The following is a 22,918-nucleotide window of genomic DNA, read 5'->3' on the forward strand; positions in this document are numbered from 1 at the left end:
GCAGTGTACAGAGCCTTGGTCAGACCCCATCTGGAGTAATGAAAATTGAATTTTAAATTGTCCAGTTTGAAGATTTTCTGCTTTAACCTCACGGATATTATGTGCTTGCTATATGCATTTGCGCGTTCAGATCTTTGTTTTGCATTGTGGATGATGTAGCTTCACATAGCTTGGTTGACATTATATTGGAACTGTCTTTTTAGCTTAGTGCTGACACCCTCCTGCTTCCTCTATCTTGCTACCCTGCCCCATGTCCAGCAAGTGGAGGTAGGGAAGTGGTGAGCATGACAGTTGGTTGATACAAGAGATTTTCTTGTATTTAGCATTTATTAAGTTGGCAAAGAGTAATTCTACTGATGAAAGTTTGAGAAATTTCCTAAACCACTACTCAAGCAGATCAGCTGTAATCTCATGGAATGGTAGAGCAGGTTTGAAGGATCAAATGAACTGCTTCCATCTAAAGAGAAATTTCATTATTTTATGAGCAACTGTAATAGCCTTTGATGGATGATGATTTAATAAATCTCTATGATTTCTTCAGTATCAACAAACAAATAACATGACTGTAAAAAATCTAAATATGTTAATTTTAATGTTCAAATCAATGTGATTTGTAACAAGTATATTTATTTAAATTCTTTATCATGTTTCAGGGTGTCTGTAATCCCAGAGTAATATTGGAAGAGTCATCTCCTATAGTACAGTTAGACTACACTCAAAAAGTACTGCTGGTTTCCACTTACTTGCATTCTGTTCTTATATATACTGAGCAGAACATTATCAAACAGGTTGGAACGCAGCCAAGGAAAAGGTGAGTACTAAATTTTAAATAAGCCCCAAACATAATACAGTGCATCAAGTAAAATTCATGTAACTTATAAGTAATCAAAATCATAACATTATTGATTTGGGCTTCTTAATGTTTCCATGGTTGTGATCATATTTAAATTGCAAATCATAATTGTTATGACACAGAGACCATTTGGCCCATCGGGTCCCTGCTGGCTCTCTATAGAGCAATCCAGTCAGTGCCATTCAACTGGTACTTCCCAAATATAAAAGATGTGGCAACCTACGAGGTCAGTGGCTAAGTTATTTTGTGTAGTATTGTAATCAAAGTTTTTATCGAGGCCAAAGTATTGAAAGCTGTCAAGAAGCAGTTACATTTAGCTGTTGGAGCTTAAAGGATCAAAGGGAAAGAAACCGGGAAAAGGGTACTGAGTTGGATTACATTACACTACAGTGTGGAAACAGGCCCTTCGGCCCAACAAGTCCACACCGACCCGCCGAAGCGCAACCCACCCATACCCCCACATTTACCCCTTACCTAACACTACGGGCAATTTAGCATGGCCAATTCACCTTACCTGCACATCTTTGGACTGTTGGAGGAAACCGGAGCACAGGGAGGAAACCCACGCAGACACAGGGAGAATGTTCAAACTCCACACAGTCAGTCGCCTGAGGCGGGAATTGAACCCGGGTCTCAGGCGCTGTGAGGCAGCAGTGCTAACCACTGTGCCGCCGTGCCGCCCATGTGATGACCAGCCATAATCATGTTGAATGGCAAAAACTATCTCAAAGGACCGAATAGCCTACTGCTTTTCCTATTTTGCCCATTTTATCCTAGATTCCTGTGGTGTGTTGATTGCAGCTGGGACTATTGTTAATTTTAGTGTCTCCAAGATATGGAGGAGAAAAGAAAACAGTTTCTGATTGTCATCCAGTGAACCTGAATGAAAATTGTATGGAGAGGATTGGAGTCAATTGTAATACCTCCTGTACCAAAAAACCTGCAGATATTTTACTGTTCACACTTGTATATAAACAACTATGGATACAGATTACAGCTGCCTCTTGAATCTTTCTCATTGGTATTTCCCTCCCTTCTGGAGAATTGAGGATATGGCACAAAGGGAAATGCATTTTTTAGAAGTGTAAAAAAAAACTAAGGCAGTCGTCTGTAGTGTATAGGAACCCCCCCACTGCCATTTATAAAAACAAAATCAGAGAAAGGATGTCTCCAGACTCTTAATTGAGCCTGCCTCAAAATATTGATATGGTTTCTTTTTCTACAAGCAAGTTTAGATGATATCTCCAGATAATTTTAATTTTATGATCTCCTGGTCTCTGTACCAAAAGCATTTGCTAAATAAATCCAGGTGAAATGCTGCTCTGCTGTTGCAAATCATTGCAGACTGTGAGTAAATCTTAAGACTTGCTTACAATGTTTAACGTCTCCAAAGAATTGCATTTCTGCCTCATTTGAGAAGACAGTCCCTTAATTGTGACCACTGCATTGTCCTGCTCAGGAACTGTCATCCTTTCTCAGTCTCACGGAGGAAATTGGCCTCATTTCCACAACCTCCCTCAACTCCACTTCTAGAGCATTCCTCTTTCTTTTTAATTCCTTTCTTGTCCAAATACTTCCTCAAGACTCTCAGCAGTAACACTAGAAGAAATAAGGGGAAGTTGGGAGGCAATGGCATTGTTGCTGGATTAGTATTTGGGAGACCTAGGTAATGTTCTGGGAACTAGGTTTGAAACTCACCATGACAGATGGTGGAATTTGAGCTCAAAGCAATCTGATATTAAAAGTCTAATGAAGATCATAAAGCCACTATCAATCATCATAAAACCCAGATGGTTCACCAGTTACCTTTAATGTCTTGATGCACTGAGTCCAGACCCACAATAATGTGATTGCCTTTTAATTGTCCTCTGAAATGGTTGCCAAGCAAGTCATTCAGTTGTAATGAACCACTCAATGCAACCTAATCCATCACAAAAACCAGCCTTCCTTCCATTGCCCCAATCTGCACTTTCTGCTGCCTTGGAAAAGCAACCGCCATAATCAAAGACGCCTTCCACCTCAGTTATACTCTCTTCCTCCCACTTTTGTTGGGCAGAACGTACAAATATTTAAAAACTCATCCCAACTGATTTAAGAAAAACTTCTTCCCTGCTGTTATCAGGCAAATTAAGAGACCTCTTATACATTAGAGTTGATCTTTCTCAGCACCTTCTCTGTAGCTGTAATACTATATTCTGCATTCTGTTCTATTACCCTGATATACTTCTATAAGTTATGATTTGTCTGGTTAACTACTTTTCACTATATCTCAGTACATGTGACAATAATAATAAAGCAAATCTATGACTCTCTGAGTACATCACTTTCAGAGCTCTTTTCAGACACTCTTGGGGTAATATTTTTTATTGCAGACCTTGGTGCAAGGATTGCAAGTCCAATTCAAAATCTAATAGAAAATATTCTGAAAGTATCGCAATTGTGTCACAAATGTTTCAAACATGTTCCTCTCTCCGTAGATCTCTCAGAATAGAGATCACAACTTTTGATTTTGTGGTTTTCTGCAAGCCTTCTCCCTCATCTTTATGTGCAAGACATTTTCATCCCTCACCTTTATTTCTGCCTTTGGGCCCCTCACTTCTTTCTCTTTCTACAAGCTTATATCCTTCTCTATTCCCTTTGTCAAATTTTCCAACATCTGCTCATTGTCAGTCAGAGATCCTGCTCTCGTTAATGCAGAATGCATTTTTATCTCCATTATGTATTTCTGTTCAGCAGTGAAGCTCTGCATTTATTCCATGCTCCTTTATTTCACTCTAGCTGAGTATGCTGGCAGGTGGGATTAGATTGGGTTGGGATATCTAGTCGGCATGGACGGGTTGGACTGAAGGGTCTGTTTCCATGCTGTACATCTCTATGACTCTACAAAGAACAATACAATTTCTGATCTTCAGTTATTGATGTAGAAAGCTACATTCCTTATTTTTGAAATTGCAGATTTGAAAGTTAACACCATGTAAGAAAAATATAAAATTTCAAATGAGAAATTTTAATTTAATAGATGATCATTGGTCATGCAACTATAAAATAAATGAACTGAAATACCTTTAATCTCTTATGTTTCTAGTGCTGGCAGATTTGGAGCCTGTTTCCTACCAGGACTCTGTAAACAAACAAATGTGAATTTATATGCTTCAAGACCTGGACTTCGGCTGTGGAAATCGGATGTCCAAGGGGTTGTTCAGTCAACATTACTGTTAAAAAGTGTATTTACTTGTGGAGTGAAACCATTTGAACTGTTACCTCGAGCGAGTTTCTCACCTGCAAATAAAGCTGCTACTAAACCAGCTGAGAGAAACTTTGGGCTGTTGAAATGCTTTCTACATGATGGATGGGTTCTAAGCTGGAATAAGACCAGTATTTACGTGTTGGATGCAGTTAACCAGGTATGCACACGGCAAAGTAGGTATAATCTAAACAGCTAGATCGCTCTACCATTGTAATATGAATATTTGCTTGCTCATGTTGGTCATCACTTATCTTGATTTTAAGTGAAAATAGTATTCTAAAACACATAATCCTTGTTGGGTACTATTTGAGAAAAATCGGTTTGGAAGTTGAGAGATTTTAAGCAATTGATTGCACGATGTAACACAGGTTTTTCTTGATAGTACAGCTAGTAAACTGATTAACATGAATGTTGCATAAAGGAAAATACAGTGCAAAGAATTTTCAATATAAAGTCTCTGCTTTTTGCTCATACCCTGCTCCTGTTCATGATTTAAAAGCAGAATTCACAATCCTCCTGTTTTGTTTCAATTCTGTTAATTGAACTTCTATTTATAATAAATTACAGCCTGGCACCTTGTTGAGTCTTAGTTTAAACATGGACAAAAGAGATGAATTTCGGAGGTGAGAATGATTGCTTTTGTCATAGAATATTACAGCGCAGTACAGGCCCATCGGCCCTTGATGTTGTGCCGACCTGTGGAACCAACCTAAAACCTATCTATCCTGCACTATCCCATTTTCACCCATATATTTATCCAATGACCATTTAAATGTCCTTAAGGTTAGTGAGTCTACTACAGTTACAGGCAGTGTGTTCCCCGCCCCTACTACTCTAAGTAAAGGAACTACCTCTGACGTCTGTCCTATATCTATCACCCATCAATTTAAAGCTATGACCCCTCGATGACAGCTCCATCTGAGGAAAAAGGCTCTCACTGTCCACTCTATCTAACCCTTTGATTATCTTATGTCTCAATTAAGTCCCCTCTCAATCTTCTTCTCTCCAGCAAGAACAGCCTCAAGACCATCAACCTTTTCTCATAAGTCCTTCCCTCCATACCAGGCAACATCCTAGTAAATCACCTCTGAACCCTTTCCAAAGCTTCCACATCCTTCTTATTATGTGGTGATCAGAACTGTACACACTGCAAGTGTGGCTGCACCAGAGTTTTGTACAGCTGCAGCATGACCTCATGGCTCCGAAACTCAATCCCTTTGCCAATAAAAGCTAACACACCGTTTGCTTTCTTAACAACCCGATCAACCTGGGTGGCAACTTTCAGGTGTACATGGACACTGAGAAGTCTCTACTCGTCCATTGCCAAGAATCTTACCATTAGCCCAGCACTCTTAATTCCTGTTGCTCCTTCCAAAATGAATCACTTCACACTTTTCTGCATTGAACTCCATTTGTCACCTCTCAGCCCAGCTCTGCAGGTTATCTATGTCCCTCTGTAACCTGCAACGTCCTTCAGCACTGTCCACAACTCTACTGACCTTGGTGTCATCCACAAATTTACTAACCCATCCTTCTCTGCTCTCATCCAGGTTGTTTATAAAAATGACAAACAACAGTGGACCCAGAACTGATCCCTGCAGTACACCACTACTAATTGAACTCCAGGATGAACATTTCCCATCAACTACCACCCTCTGTCTTCTTTCAGCTTGCCAATTTCTGATCCAAAAGGCTAAATCACCCTCAATTCCATGCTTCAGTATTTTCTGCAATAGTGTACATTGGGGAACCTTATCAACTGCCTTACTGAAATCCATATATATCACATTAACCACTTTACCCTCATCCACCTGATTGGTCACCTTCTCAAAGAATTCAATAAGGTTTGTGAGGCACGATCTACCCTTCATAAAGCTGTGTTGACTATCCCTCATCAACTTATTCCTTTCGAGATGATTATAAATCCTATCTCTTGTAACCTTTTCCAACACTTTAACCTCAACCGAGTAAGACTCATAGGTCTATAACTTCCAGGGTTGTCTCTACTCCCCTTCTTGAACAAGGAGACAACGTTTGCTATCCTCCAATCTTCTGGCCCTATTCCTGTGGACAATAACGATGTAACAATCAAAGCCAAAGGCTCTGCAATTGCCTCATTGGCTTCCTGGAGAATCCGAGGATAACTCTATCTTGCCCAGGGGACTTAACTATTTTCTCACTTTCCAGAATTGCTAACACCTCCTCCTTGTGAACCTCAATCCCGTCTCGTCTAGTAGCATGTTTCTAAGTATTCTCCTCGACAACATTTACTTTTTCCTGTGTGAATACCGACAAAATATATTCATTTAGCGCTTCTCCTGTCTTCTTGGACTCCACGTACAACTTCCCACTAATGTCCTTGTTTGGCCTTAATCTTACTCTATTCGTACTTTTATTCCTGATATACCTATAGCAGGCTTTAGGGTTTTCCTTGATCCTATCTGCCAACGACTTCTTAGGTCCCCTTCTGGCTCTTCTTAGTTCTCTCTTTAGGTGTTTGCTGGCTAGCTTGTAAATCTCAAGCACCCTAACGGAGCCTTCATTTCTCATCCGAACATAAGCCTTCTTCCTCTTGACAAAAGATTCAACTTCAGGAAGGGGATCTTGCCCAAAACGTCAATTCTTCTGCTCCTCAGATGCTGCCAGACCTGCTGTGCTTTTCCAGCACCCCACTCTCAACTGAGATCTCCAGCATCTGCAGTCCTCACTTTCTCCTGAGAGATTTAACTTCCTTAGTCAACCACTTCCTCTCTGCCTGACAGGTACATACTTATCAAGGACACAGTAGCTGTTCCTTGAATAAGCTCCACATTTCAACTGTGCCCATCCCCTGCAGTTTCCTTCTCCATTCAAAGCATCCTAAATCTTGCTTAATTGCATCATAGTTGCCTTTCCCCCAGTTATAACTCTTGTCCTGCTGTATATACCTATCCCTTTCCAACGCTAAAGTAAACATAACCAAATTGTGGTCACTATCACCAACGTGCTCACCTACCTCCAAATCTAACATCTGGCTGGGCTCATTACCCAGTACCAAATCTAATGTGGCCTCACTCCTTGTTGGCCTATCTACATACCGTGTCAGGAAACCCTCCTGCACACATTGGACAAAAACTGACCCATCTAAGATTCTTGAACTATAGTATTTCCAGTCAATATTTGGAAAGTTAAAGTCCCCCATTCTCGCTCCTATCCAGAATAATCTTTGCTATCCTTTCCTCTACATCTCTGAAACTATTCAGAGACCCAACAGGGAAAATTCCCAACAGGGTGACCTCTCCTTTCCTGTTTCTAACCTCAGTCCAAACTACCTCAGTAGACGATTCCTCAAACGTCCTTTCTGACGCCGTAATACTGTCCTTGACTAACAATGTTACACCTCCCCCTCTTTTACCATCTTCTCTGTTCTTACTGAAACATCTAAATCCTGGAACCTGTAACAACTATTCCCGTCCCTGCTTCTAACCACATCTTCGAAATAGCCACAACATTGAAGTCCCAGGAACCAACCCATGCTGCAAGTTCACCCACCTTATTCCGAGTGCTCCTGGCGTTGAAGTAGACACACTTCAAACCACCTTCCTCTTTGCCATTGCAGTCTTGAAACCAAATTTCTGACCTCACTACTCTCAACCTCCTGGGCATTGGAAGTACAATTTAGATTCACATCCCCCTGCTGAATTATTTTAAACCCTCCTGAAGAGTAATAGTAAATTTCTCTCCCAGGATATTTGTACCTCTGTGGTTCAGGTGTAGACCATCTTGTTCGTAGAGGTCCCACCTACCCCAGAATGAGCCCCAATTATCCAGGTATCTATCCTGTCCCATCCCTGTAGCTGCATGTTCTCGTTCTCTCTCTCTCTCTCTCTCTCTCTCTCTCTCTCTCTCTCTCTTTCTCTCTCTCTCTCTCTCTCTCTCTCTCTCTTTCTCTCTCTCTCTTTCTTCGCCTTCTTAACATGTGCCACAAAAGATAACAACTCTTTGTTGTAGCACTACCTTAAATCCCCATCCCTTGTTGTTACTGCTGCTCCCCCTCCTCCTCTAGGATTCCAAAAACACAATCTGAGATGTCACTAACCCTAAGAGGCAACACACGAGAATCTCTCTCTTGTTCCCACAGAACCTCCTATTTGTCCCTCTTGCTATGGGGTCCCCAATGACTAATGCTCTGCTTATCTCTCCCCTTCCCTTCTGAGCAACAGGGACAGACTCTGCTATAGACATCTACCCCATGGCTTACCCCTGGTAAGTCGTCCCCCAACAGTATCAAAAATGGTACACTTATTATTGAGGGGAACAGCTACAGGGCATCCCTGTGCTATCAGCCAGTTCCCTGACTGTAACCCATCTGCCGCCTTCTTGTACCTGAGGTGTGACTACCTCCCTGTAACTCCTCTCAACAACCCCCTCCTCCTCCCGAATAAGTTCATCCAGTTCCAGCTCCAGTTCCCTAACATGGTTTTTGAGGAGCTGGAGTTGGGTGCACTTCCCATCGATGAAGTCAGCAGGAACACGAGTGGTGACCCTTACCTCCCACATTGTGCAGGAGAAACATTCAACTATCCCATCCGCCATTCCCACTATTCTAACTTCCCAAAGAGACAATTGAAAAATAAATAATAAAAAAAACTATTTACTTTACCAATCCAGCGCACAAGGACACATCAAGGAGTCAAAGAGTCATAAAGATGTACAGCACGGAAACAGACCCTTCGGTCCAACTTGTCCATGCTGACCAGATATCCCAACCCAATCTAGTCCCACCTGCCAGCACCTGGCCCATATCCCTCCAAACCCTTCCTATTCATATACCTATCCAGCTGCCTTTTAAATGTTGCAACTGTACTAGCCTCCACAGCTCATTCCATGCATGTGTCATCCTCTGCGTGAAAAAGTTGCTCCTTAAGTCTCTCTTATATCTTTCCCCTCTCACCCTAACCCTCTGCCCTCTAGTTCTGGACTCCCCCACCCCAGGGAAAAGACTTTGTCTATTTATCCTATCCATGCCCGTCAAGATTTTATAAACCTCTATAAGGTTGCCGCTCAGCCTCTTGACGCTCCAGGCAAAACAGCCCAAGCCTATTCAGCCTCTCTCTATAGCTCAAATCCTCCAACCCTGGCAACATCCTTGTAAGTCTTTATTGAACCCCTTCAAGTTTCACAATGTCTTTCCATTAGGAAGGAGGCCAGAATTGCACGCAATATTCCAACAGTGGCTTAACCAATGTCCTGTACAGCCGCAAAATGACCTTCCAACTCCTGTATTCAATACTCTGACCAATAAAGGAAAGCATACCAAACACCTCCTTCACTATCCTATCTACCTGCAACTCCACTTTCAAGGAGCTATGAACCTGCACTCCAAGGTCTCTCTGTTCAGCAACACTCCCGACGACCTTACCATTAAGTGTACAAGTCCTGCTAAGATTTGCTTTCCCAAAATGCAACACCTCGTATTTATCTGAATTAAACTCCATCTGCCATTTCTCAGCCCATTAACCCATCTGATCAAGATCCTGTTGTAATTTGAGGTAACCATCTTTGCTGTCCACTACACGTCCAATTTGGCTGTCATCTGCAAACTTACTAACTATACTTCTTGTGCTCACATCCAATTCATTTATGTAAATGACGAAAAATAGTGCACCCAGTACTGATCGTTGTGGCACTCCACTGATCACAGGCCTCCAGTCTGAAAAACAACCCTCCACCACCTACCTCTATCTTCTATCTTCGAGCCAGTTCTGTATCTAAATGGCTAGTTCTCCCTGTATTCCATGAGATCTAACCTTGCTAATCAGTCTCCAATGGGGAACCTTGTCGAACGCCTTACTGAAGTCCATACAGATCATGTCTACTGCTCTGCCCTCATCAATCCTCTTTGTCACTTCTTCAAGACACTCAGTTAAGTTTGTGAGACATGATTTCCTACCCACAAAGTCATGTTGACTATCCTTAATCAGTCCTTGCCTTTCCAAATATATGTACATCCTGTCCCTCAAGATTCCCTCCAACAACTTGCCCACCACTGACGTTAGGCTTACTCGTCTATAGTTCCCTGGTTTGTCCTTACCATCTTTCTTAAACAGTGGCACCACGTTAGCCAACCTCCAGTCTTCTAGCACCTCACCTGTGACTATCGATGATACAAATATCTCAGCAAGAGGCCAAGCAATCACTTCCCTAGCTTCTCACAAGAGTTCTACGGTACATCTGATCAGATCCTGGGGATTTATCCACTTTTATGCATTTCAAGACATCCAGCACTTCCTCCTCTGTAATATGGACATTTTTCAAGATGTCATCATCTATTTTCCACAGTAAATACTGATGCAAAATACTCTTTTACTATCTCCTGCGGCTCCACACAAAGGCTGCCTTGCTGATCTTTGAGGGGCCCTATTCTCCCCCTAGTTACCCTTTTCTCCTTAATGTTTCTGTAAAAAGCATTTGGATTCTCCTTAACTCTATTTGCCAAAGCTATCTCATGTCCCCTTTTTGCCCTCTTGATTTCCCTCTTAAGTATACTCCTACTGCCTTTATACTCTTCTAAGGATTCACTCAAGCTACCCTGTCTATACCTGACATATGCTTCTTTCTTTTTCTTAACCAAACATAGAACATAGAAGAATACAGCGCAGTACAGGCCCTTCGGCCCTCGATGTTGCGCCGATCCAAGCCCACCTAACCTACACTAGCCCACTATCCTCCATATGCCTATCCAATGCCCGCTTAAATGCCCATAATGAGGGAGAGTCCACCACTGCTACTGGCAGGGCATTCCATGAACTCACAACTCGCTGAGTAAAGAACCTACCTCTAACATCTGTCCTATACCTACCCCCCCTTAATTTAAAGCTATGCCCCCTTGTAATAGCTGATATGCCCCCTTGTAAAACCCTCAATTTCTTTAGTCATCCAGCATTCTCTATACCTTCCAGCCTTCCCTTTCACCCTAACAGGAATATACGTCTCCGGACTCTCGTTATCTCATTTCTGAAGGCTCCCCATTTTCCAGCTGTCTCTTTACCTGTGAACATCTGCCTCCAATCAGCTTTTGCCTAATACTGTCAAAATTGGCCTTTCTCCAATTTAGAACTTCAACTTTTAGACCTGGTCTATCCTTTTCCGTCGCTATTTTAAAACTGATAGAATTATGGCCACTGGCCCCATAGTGCCCCCCCACTGACACCTCAGTCACCTGCCCTGCCATTTTTACACCTTGTCTAAGTAGGTACATCCACATACTGAATCAGAAAATTTAAGATCATAAGACATAGGAGCGGAAGTAAGGCCATTCGGCCCATTGAGTCCACTCTGCCATTCAATCATGGCTGATGGGCATTTCAACTCCACTTACCCACATTCTCCCCGTAGCCCTTAATTCCTTGTGACATCAAGAATTTATCAATCTCTGCCTTGAAGACATTTAGCGTCCCGGCCTCCACTGCACTCTGCGGCAATGAATTCCACAGGCCCACCACTCTCTGGCTGAAGAAATGTCACCGCATTTCTGTTCTGAATTTACCCCCTCTAATTCTAAGGCTGTATCCACGGGTCCTAGTCTCCTCGCCTAACGGAAACAATTTCCGAGCATCCACCCTTTCCAAGCCATGTATTATCTTGTAAGTTTCTATTAGATCTCCCCTTAATCTTCTAAACTCCAATGAATACAATCCCAGGATCATATGTTAGACCTACCATTCCAGGGATCATCCGTGTGAATCTCCGCTGGACACGCTCCAGTGCTAGTATGTCCTTCCTAAGGTGTGGGGCCCAAAACTGGACACAGTACTCCAAATGGGGCCTAACCAGAGCTTTATAAAGTCTCAGTAACACAAGTGTGCTTTTATATTCCAACTCTCTTGAGATAAATGACAACATTGCATTCGCTTTCTTAATCACGGACTCAACCTGCATGTTTACCTTTAGAGAATCCTCAACTAGCACTCCCAGATCCCTTTGTACTTTGGCTTTACGAATTTTCTCACCATTTAGAAAGTAGTCCATGGACACAATTAACAAATTCCTCTCCATCTAAACCCTTAACACTACGACAGTCCCAGTCTATGTTTGGAAAGTTAAAAACCTCTACCATAACCACCCAATTATTCTTACAAATAACTGAGATATGCTCACAAATTTGTTTCTCAATTTCCCGCTAACTATTACAAGGTCTATACTACAATCCCAATAAGGTGATCATCACTTTCTTATTTCTCAGTTCCACCCAAATAACTTCCCTGCAAGTATTTCCGGGAATATCCACCCTCACTACAGCTGTAACGCTATCCCTTATCAAAAACACCACTCCCAGAGAGTGGTTGCTGTGTGGAATGCTCTGCCCAGAGGGCAGTGGAGGCCCAGTCTCTGGATTCATTTAAGAAAGAGTTGGATAGCGCTCTCAAGGATAGTGGAATCAAAGGTTATGGAAATAAGGCAGGAACAGGATACTGATTAAGGATGATCAGCCATGATCATATTGAATGGTGGTGCAGGCTCGAAGGGCAGAATAGCCTACTCCTGCACCTATTGTCTATTGTCCCCCTTCTCTCTTGCCTCCCTTTCTATCCTTCCTGTAGCATTTATATCCTGGAACATTAAGGTGCCAGTTCTGTCCATCCCTGAACCATGTTTCTGTAATTGCTACGATATCCCAGTCCCATATTCCTAACCATACCCTGAGTTCATCTGCCTTCCCTGTTAGGCCCCTTGCATTGAAATAAATGCAGTTCAATTTATCAGTCCTACCTTGTCCCTGCCTGCCCTGACTGTTTGACTCGCTTCTGTTCTCAACTGTACCAGTCTCAGATTGATCTCTTTCCTCACTATCTTCCCGGGTTCCCCGCCTTACTAGTTTCAATGGGAATTGTTTGCTTGTTGACACAAAGATGGTTGTGGTTGTTGGAGGTCAGTCATCTCTGCAAGAGTTCCTCAGGATAGTGACCTGGGCCCAACCATTTTCAACTGCTTCGTTAACAACCTTCCCTCCATCATAATGTTAGTGAAGGTGACGTTCACTGATCACTAAACGACATGCCTATTGGAGCAACTCTGAAGCAGCATTTCCAAATGCAGCAAGTCCTGGAAAGTATCCAGGCTTGGGCTGAGAAGTGGCAAGTACCATTTGTGCCACAGAATTGCCAGGCCATGAGCATCTCCAACAAGAGAGAATCTGGTTATCACTCCTTGACAGTCAATAACATTACCATCACTGAATTCCCTCACTATCAATCCTGAGGGTTACCATTGGCCAGAAGCTGAAATGGAATAGCCATACAAATACTGTGGCTACAAGAGCAGGTCAAATGTGAATAATTCACCTCCTGATTTTCCCAGAGCCTGTCCTGCATCACTAAGTCACATGTCAGGAGTGTGATAGAATGGGTACTTGTATGGGCGAGTGCAGATCCAACAACACTCAAGAAACTTAAAACAATCCAGGACAAAGCAGCCTGATTGATTGGCACCACATCCACAAAATGTCACTCCTTCCACCCCAATGCTCAGTAGCAACATGCGTATCAATTGCAGGATGCACTGCAGAAATTCACCAAAGCTCCTTATGAAGCACCTTCCAAACTTGTTACTGTTTACCATCCAGCAGCACAGGGCAACAGATGTATGGGCACACCACCATTGACAAGTTTCCCTTCAAGCCACTCACCATCCTGACTTGGAAATATATCACCATTCCTTCATTGTTGCTGGAAATCCTGGAATTCCTCTCACGACATTGTGTATCGATTGACAGAAAATGGGCCGCAGCAGTTCCACTAAACAGCTCACCACTACTTTCTCAAGGGCATCTAGGGATAGGCCGAGCCAGTGATGTCCGCATTCCATTAGTGAAAAAAGAGAATAATATATTAACAACCAACACCTGATTATTAAAATAAAAATTATGGACACTGGAGGAAAAACATATAATTTCTAATAACTTCTTTCATTGTACTTCCTTCTGTCCCATTTCATTTCTGAGAATTATGTAAATTTGTGACACTGATAACATGCTCCTGCAAATGTAAACACTGTATGAGCATATAATTGCCACATTTACAGAAGTGGTCCCTATTAAAAATATTGACGTTAATTCATAATGACATATAAAAATAAAGACAAATATGATTTTAGAATGGGTACTCAAAACTGTATCTGCACTGCCTCATTCAATTTCCCACAGCTCTTTAAGTCCATTACCACTGAAAACTGCACTCCATCTTAACTTTCAGATACAGAGCCTGGTGAAGTTAACTGATTAGTAATGTATTTAGTATCTTGCAAAGGTAACACTTTTTCTGCATTTCAATTTTGTGACTACTTCTACTGGCATAATACTAAGTAAGAGGGCAGAGCGGTGGATGTGATCTATATGGACTTCAGTAAGGCATTCAACAAGTTTCCCCATGGGAGACTGGTTAACAAGGTTGGATCTCATGGAATACAGGGTGAACTAGCCATTTTGATACAGAACTAGCTCAAAGGTGGAAGACAGAGGGTGGTGGTGGAGGATTGTTTTTCATACTGGAGGCCTGTGACCAGTGGAGTGCCACAAGGATTAGTGCTGGGTCCAGTACTTTTCATTATTTATATAAATGATCTGGAAGTGAACATAAGAGGCATAGTTAGTAAGTTTGCAGATGACACCAAAATTGGAGGTGTAGTGGACAGCGAAGAAAGTTACCTCAGATTACAACGGGATCTTGATCAGATGGGCCAATGGGCTGAGAAATGGCAGATGGAGTTTAATTTAGATAAGCGTGAGGTGCTGCATTTTGGGAAAGCAAATCTTAGCAGGACTTATACACTTAATGGTAAGGTCGGAGAGAGTGTTGCTGAGCAAAGAGACCTTCATAGTTCCTTGAAGGTGGAGTTGCAGGTAGATAGGATAGTGAAGAAGGCATTTGGTATGCTTTCCTTTATTGGTCAGAGTATTGAGTACAGGAGTTGGGAGGTCATGTTGCAGCTGTACAGGACATTGGTTAGGCCCCTGTTGGAATATTGCGTACATTTCTGGTCTCCTTCCTATCGGAAAGATGTTGTGAAACTTGAAAGGGTTCAGAAAAGATTTACAAGGATGTTGCCATGGTTGGAGGATTTGAGCTATAGGGAGAAGCTGAACAGGCTGGAGCTGTTTTCCCTGGAGCGTCGGAGGCTGAGGGGCGACCTTATAGAGATTTACAAAATTATGAGGGGCACGAATAGGATAAATAGACAAAGTGTTTTCCCTGGGGTGGGAGAGTCCATAACTAGAGGGCATAGGTTTAGGGTGAGAGGGGAAAGATATAAAAGAGACCTAAGTAGCAAATTTTTCACGGAGAGGGTGGTACGTTTATGGAATGAGCTGCCAGAGGGAGTGGTGGAGGCTGGTACAATAGCAACATTTAAAAGGCATTTGGATGGGTAAGTGTTTAGGAAGGGTTTAGAGGGATATGGGCTGGGTGTTGGCAGGTGGGCGAAGATATGTTTGGGATATCTTGTTGGCATGGACAGATTGGACCGAAGGGTCTGTCTCTGTGCTGTACATCTCTATGACTCTAAATAGTTTGTTAAAGGACTTTTCTTTTTGTTTATTGTGGGTGATGTCCTGCCACACGGTGGCACTATCAACCACAATTGGAGCTGTTTGTTTTGATATGATGCCTTTGCTGCTCAAAAACAAAATGCCCAAGACTTTCACAGCAGTATTGCAAAATAAAATTTTATATTGAGCTCCATAAGGAGATAGTATGATGGGTGACCAAAGCTTAGAAAGGAGGTGAGTTTTAAGGTGCATATTAGAGGAGGAAAGAGACAGATAAAGATTTAAGGATAAATTAGGACAAGGACATCTGAAGGCAAGTTGAAAACTGGGAAGCTCAAAAAGCCTGCATTAGAGGAGTGCACATATCCTGGAGAGTTGTGGGATTGGAGGAGATTACAGAAATAGGGAGGATGTGTTCATGAAAGGTTTTGAAATCTGGGATGAGTTTTTGTTTTATGTGAAGTATTGTCTGATGTGGAGCCAGGGCAGGTCACAATGCACAGGTTGATGGATGAGCAGGATTTCATGCAAAGAAGCAATCAGAACATCTCTGCTGCTTTTATCTTTGGGTACTCAAAAACCATTCACAGTCATTTAATTACTTTTAACGTATGTTATGACATTGGCAAATATGTTAGTCAGTATGTCTGCACTGATAATATGGCAAGCTCATTCATGTTTGGATTTGCTTGATGAACACTGGGGGAACACTCTGCTCCTCAGGCAGATCTTATCCAGTGCCTTATTCTGTAATGCGTTATTTGTCTACCAAGCTAAACTATTTAAAACTGACAGTGGGAAACAAAGCTAGTATTATAGATTAATGTGAAATTAGAAAATAAGCTAGCCAACATGATTTCTAGTGTGTGTCATGTTTCTCCCTCTAAGAATGGGATGCCATTTGATGTCTACAGTGGACTCCAAGAACCACTGTAAGGAAAGAGGAGTAGGCTACAGTTCCTTTACTTATTTCCAGGGCCTTCTGCTGGATATTCTGGCAAAGACCTGTTGGAGTGTGGCTTTGAAGTCATGCTCCCAATCCAAATGTTTTATGAACAAAGCTGTAGTAAGATTAATGATTATGCAAGTATCAAAAGATTGTTGATGACACTCTGTTCTGACTGTTGTCCTTGACAGTAATTAGGGAAGGACAGCAAATGCTGCCTTGTGAACCATGCTCACATTCCATGGTGGGGTGAATAAAAAAGTGGCTATGTTCAGATAAAGGGGAATGGGAAAATTGGAAAAGAGAAAAGTAGGGACAGAGTTTGTAGCAAACTAAAACTGCTGTTGTAAATGTAGAGTCATAGATATGTACAGCATGGAAACACCCTTCAGTCCAACTTGTCCATGCCCACCAGATATCCTAAATAGATCTAGTCCCAATTGCCGGCATTTGGCCCATGCCCTTCTAAACCATCCCTATTCATATACCTATACAGATGGCTTTTAAATGTTGTAGCTACCAGCCTCCACCACTTCCTCTGGCAGCTCATTCGGTACATGCACCACCCTTTGTGTGAAAAGGTTGCCACTTGAGTCCCTTTTAAGTCTTTCCCCTCTGACCTTAAACCTATGCCCTCTGATTTTGGACCCCCCCCCAGAGAAAAGACCTCGTATATTTACCCTATCCAAACTCCTCTTAATTTTATAAACTTCTATAAGGTCACTCCTCAGCCTCTGACACTCCTGGGAAAACAGCCCCAGCGAATACAGCCTCTCCTGTCCAACCCTGGCAACATCCTTGTAAATCTTTTCTGAACCCTTTCAAGTTTCCCAAGATCCTTCCTGTAGCAGGGAGATCAGAATTGTATGCAGTATTCCAAACGTGGCCTAACCAATGTCCTATTCAGCCGCAATATGCTCTCCTAACTCCTATACCCAATGCACTGACCAATAGGCAAGCACACCAAATGCCTTTTTCACTATTCTATCTACTGCAACTCCACTTTCAAGGGTCTATGAACCTGCACTCCAAGGTCTTTTTGTTCCCCAGGAGATTACCAATAAGTCCCACCCTGATTTGCCTTTCCAAAATGTAGCACCTCTCATTTATCTAAGTTAAACTCCATCTGTCAATCCTTGGCTCATTGGCCCATTTGATCGAGATCCTGTTGTACTCTGAGGTGACCTTCTTGGCTGTCCACGACATCAGCAATCATGGTGTCCTCTGCAAATTAACTAACCATACCTCCCACAGTCACATCCAAATCATTTATGTAAGTGACAAAAAGCAGTTGACCCAACACTGATCCTTGCGGCACAGCCCTGGTCACAGGCTTACAGTCCTCTTATACACTCATTCACTCAGTGATCAGGTCTAGTGAATGACAACATTTCCACAGAGACAGTCACATCAATAGTTCCAATGAGTTTCAAAGTTCCTAAGAGGTGACCAAAATCTTGCCTGAAGAAGTGGATTATAAGGAATTTAGGAAAATGAAATGGAAAGGTGAAGAGGTTCAGACAGGAAGAAACAGAACATAGGATCCAGGCAGCTGACGGCACAGCCACCAAGAATGGCACGTTTAGGATTGGGGATGAAAGGTATCTGGCAATAGTGTTCCGTGTTTGTGACCCTGACACTCATGTTCAAGGTCCAAAGTTGAATGTTAGGACACCTTTTGACTCTGGTTCCAGAGGAACACAGTTCCATGGATAAGCATTTTGTAAGATCTGTGTTTGTTGATACTAAAAAAAACGTGAGGACTAGTTGCGTTCTTTGTAGTTGTAGGGATTAACTTGTACAGAATTAATATCCTCCAGGTTTCACTGATGCAGTGAGAACATCCTTTTGTAGAGTTTAGGAAAAATCAGGAATTTTGGGTCCTCTCCACTGCATAACCTTGTCTGAGGAGGCTCTCTTTTATCCTGGTTCTTAACTGATGAACCCCTCTCTGTGGCCAGTCACAGCTCATATGAGCAAATCTCAGCTCATTGAATCACACGATGGTCTGCATATTTATACTATTCTGTTTTCCTTTATCCCAAGATTGCTGCACCCTGTTGGCCTTTATCCCACTGATGTCGCCGTATTAGTTTTTCCAGACAGATGTCAGCAAATCGGGGGGGGGCATGGTGGCACAGTAGTTAGCACTGCTACCTCACTGCACCAGGGTCCCAGGTTCGATTCTAGCCTCAGGAGACTCTGTGTGGAGTTTGCACATTCTTCCCGTGTCTGCGTGGGTTTCCTCCGGGTGCTCCGGTTTTCTCCCATAATCACAAAGATGTGCAAGCTAGGTGAATTGGCCATGTTAAATTGCCCATAGTGTTAGGTGCACTAGTCAGAGGGAGGTGGGTCTGGGTGGGTTGCTCTTCGGAGAGTCGGTGTGGACTTGTTGGGCTGAAGGGTCTGTTTCCACACTGTACGGAATCTAATCTAAAAAATCACCAAAATGTTTCATCATGATAACTATTCGTTCACAGGATGAGGGCATCATTGACTAGGTCAGCATTTATTATTCATCCGTAATTTCTCAGAGGGCAGTGCAGAGTCAACCACGCTACTATGGATCTGGTGTCACATATAGGCCAGACCAGGTAAGGACTGTAGTGAACCAGATGGGCATTTCCCATGACAATTAATTCACCATCATCATTAGACTCCGATTTCCAGATTTTTATTGAATTCAGATTCCACCTGTACCTGTGTAAGCCGGGGATAGAATGGCATGTCAGCAGATGGAGGCATTGTGTGGGCATTGTCTGGGGTTGGGGATTTAAGAGTAAGAAGTGAGAGACTGAGTGGAATTCCCACTTGGCTGTCTCCTTTCTCCATCATCCCTCTCTTGGGTCAACATCACACAATGCTCCCATTCTGCTTTGTGCCAGCCTGGTGGAGATCAGTGACAGGTTTGAAACAACCGGTATTATCCCTGAGTAGAAGGGATAATCCAGGTAATTATAAACCAGTGAGCTGATGTCAATGGTAGGGAAGCTGCTAGAGAAGATACTGAGGGAAGAAAATGGGCTAATCAGTGATAGGCAGCATGGTTTTGTGTAGGGAAGGTAATGTCTTACCAACTTAATAGAATTATTTGAGGAAATGGCAAAGTTGATTGATGAGGGAAGGGTTGTAGATGTCATTTACATGGACTTCAGTAATGAGTTTGATAAGGTTCCCCATGGTAGGCTGATGGAGAAGATGAAGTCGCATGGGGTCCAGGGTGTTCTAGCTAGATGGATAGAGAACTGTCTGGGCAGCAGCAGACAGTGGTAGTGGAAAGGAGTTTCCAAAATGGAGAACTGTGACCAGTGACATTCCACAGGGATCCGTGTTGGGACCACTGTTGTTGGTGATATACATAAATGATCTGGAGGAAGGTAAAGGTGGTCAGATTAACAAGTTTGCAGATGACATTAAGATTGGTGGAGTAGCAGACAGTGAAGGGGACTGTCAAGAGAATGCAGCAGAATATAGATAGATTGGGAGTGTTGGGCGAAGAAATGGCAAATGGGGAGTTCAATTCGGGCAAATGCAAGATGATGCATTTTGGATGATCGAATTCTAGAGCAAACTATATGATAAATGGAAAATTAATGTACAGAGAGATCTGGATGTTCCCTGAAGGTTGCAACGCAGGTCGATAGATGATCAAGAAACCATACAGCATGCTTTCCTTCATCGAACAGGATATTGAGTACAAGGTTTGGCAGGTCATGTTACAGTTGTATAGGTCTTTGGTTCGGCCAAGTTTGAAATACTGTGTACAATTCTGGTCACCACACTATCAAAAGGATGCGGATACTTTGGAGAGAGTGCAGAGGAGGTTCACCAGGATGTTGCCGAGTATGAAGGGTTCTATGAAGAGAGGTTAGATTAGGACTATTTTCATTAGAAAGACAAAGGTTGAGGGGGACTTGATTGAGGTCTATAAAATCATGAGAGGATGGATAGCTTTTTTCCCCAGAGTGGGGCACTCAATTACTAGGGGTCACGGTTCAAGGTGAGAGGGGAAAATTTTAAGGGAGATATTCTTGGAAAGTTCTTTACGCAGAGGGTGGTGGGTTCCTGGAATGCGTTGCCATGGAGGTGGTAGAGGTGGGCATGATAGAATCATTTAAGATGTATCTAAACAGTTACATGAATGGGCAGGGTGCAGAGGGATACAGATCCTTAGAAAATAGGCGACAGGTTTAATAGAAGATCTTGATTGGCGCAGGCTTGGAGAGCCGAAGGGCCTGTTCCTGTGATGTAATTTTCTTTGTTCTATTCTTTGTTCTTTGTGGGAAAGAGCAGCTAGGACACACTCCTTACAGACCTTGGCACTAACCCACATGTTCAGTCATCGATGGGATGAACAATATCAACATCAAAATACAAAGTACTGTGAACAGGTCAGATGACAGACAATGAGAATACTGGAATGGTTTCTCCTTGTGTGAACACATTAATGGGACATCCAGTCCCTGGACATTTTAAAGGATTTCCCGTGGTCTGGACATTTAAAAGGCCTCACTTCACTTTGAACATACTGGAGTTTTGGCTACCTGATTTATATTAAAATATAAGTTCAAAAAGCTACAAAGGAAATACTTTTCTAAGATGACAGACAAAACAATAAACCTAGGAGAGAAGACATCCTAGCTTTCCCATTGAACAAAGCAGATTTTCAAAGGAAGGGAACTAATATAAATCCAGTTGTAACTTAAATGAACATTTAAACTTGAGTATAAAACTACAAGAAATCACAGAGAAAGAATGTTCAAGTGATGAATTTCCTCTCTGCCAAAGGAGACAACATATGTTTACATGTCTTGGAGAGCTAATCGTGATCACAGGATACAGTAGGTTTTGGGGTTTATGTGATAACTTCAGAACATCTTACAAATTTTAAACCATATTAGCTGGATACTGAATAAAACACGCGATGTAAATGACAGTGAGAAGTAAATTCTTGAAACTGCTCAGACATCCTATGATAAAAAGAACTGCAGGTGCTTCAGATAGGATAGTCATCCCATCCATGACTGAACATGTGGGTTAGTGCCAAGGTCTGTAAGGAGTGTGTCCTAGCTGCTCTTTCCCACAAAGAACAAAGAATAGAACAAAGAAAATTACTTCACAGGGACAGGCCCTTCAGCTCTCCAAGCCTGCGCCAATCAAGATCTTCTATTAAACCTGTCGCCTATTTTCTCAGAGGATGAGAAATACATTACCTGAAGGAGAAAATGCACAATGCATTTGGAGCACTGCATTATCATCCTCAGCACCAGAGCTTTGTATTCATTTCCTATTGATAGGGTGAAAGTTATGAAAGTGACCTTTTCTATAAAACCTTTCAGGGCCCTAGATAGGTTCAGAACTTCTGACAGCAAAGTGCAAAAACACTTAGTTTAGTACTAAGTTGTCAATGTTCAGAGGAGATAAGGTATCGAAAATGAAAGTGTCACTATGGAGCATGCTTGGAATATTCATGTTCATAATGAAGTGGTTAAAAAATGATTTATTTCAACTAGCAATTGGAGGAAAAATTTGCTTCACTGTGTTTGTCTTTCAAATGGGTTTAGACCTAAACCATCATGGAACAAAATTAACTGCCCAGCCTTTTTGTGGGTATGTTTTTGAATTGTATAGATGTTGACCATATCCATCTGAAAAATTCTAAAAGTGGAAAACTTATAGGGACTTGTACTGAAATAAAAACAGAAAATGCTGGAAGCAGTCTGTTTCTCTCCATCGATGCCATCTGAGTTCATGAATTAGATCAATAATCCAATAAAAACTGAGAAGAATTGAAAATGTAATAGAGGGGTGAGTTGGCAAAAGCACAAGACGGAAGGTCTGTAATACAGTGAGAAACAGGTGAGATTAAATGACAATTGTGCAAGGCCAAAGTGAGTGATATTGGGACAAGTGAAAAAATATAAGTTGTGTCAAGTGGTAATGTAAATAGTAGAATGATGAACAGCTGATGCCCAAGAGCAAAGAGTGAAACTACAAGTTGTGAAAAGAAAAGGCAGTAAAATTGGCACATAATCTGAAATTAGTGAACTCCATTTTGAATCTGGAGGGCAGTAAATTGCCTAATCAAGAAATGAATTGCTATTGCTTAAGTGAAAGTTAAAACATCATTAGAACACTGTGGGGGACGAGTGCTTGTAGACCGAGTGGAGGGGTTCTGCAAAACAGTCACTGGATCTGTGGCTCAGTGCAGTAGTTAGCACTGTTGCTTCACAGCACCAGAGATCTGGGTTCAATTCCAGCCTCGGGCAACTGTGCGGAGTTTGAAAACTCTCCGCATGTCGGTGCGGGTTTCCTCTGGGTGCTCCGGTTTTCTCCCACAGTCCAAAA

The 22,918-nt window shown here is 42.2% G+C and overlaps 1 protein-coding gene across 5 annotated transcripts in view; it reads left to right on the forward strand.

The window, feature by feature from the left end:
- The window catches only part of tecpr2 (tectonin beta-propeller repeat containing 2), a 113,813-nt gene that overhangs the window by 6,499 nt on the left and 84,396 nt on the right, over positions 1–22,918 (forward strand). For all 5 annotated transcript variants that reach the window (XR_006312754.1, XR_006312753.1, XM_043697447.1 and 2 more), the window contains exons 5-6: positions 654–811; positions 3,939–4,257. Coding sequence is in view for 3 of the 5 variants with exons in the window: in XM_043697447.1 (XP_043553382.1) it covers positions 654–811; positions 3,939–4,257 (477 nt within the window). In the remaining 2 variants the exon portion in view is untranslated. The remainder of the gene's footprint in view (positions 1–653; positions 812–3,938; positions 4,258–22,918) is intronic.

This window comes from Chiloscyllium plagiosum, chromosome 10, assembly GCF_004010195.1.
Source record: "Chiloscyllium plagiosum isolate BGI_BamShark_2017 chromosome 10, ASM401019v2, whole genome shotgun sequence".
NCBI classification, from domain to species: Eukaryota; Metazoa; Chordata; class Chondrichthyes; order Orectolobiformes; family Hemiscylliidae; genus Chiloscyllium; species Chiloscyllium plagiosum.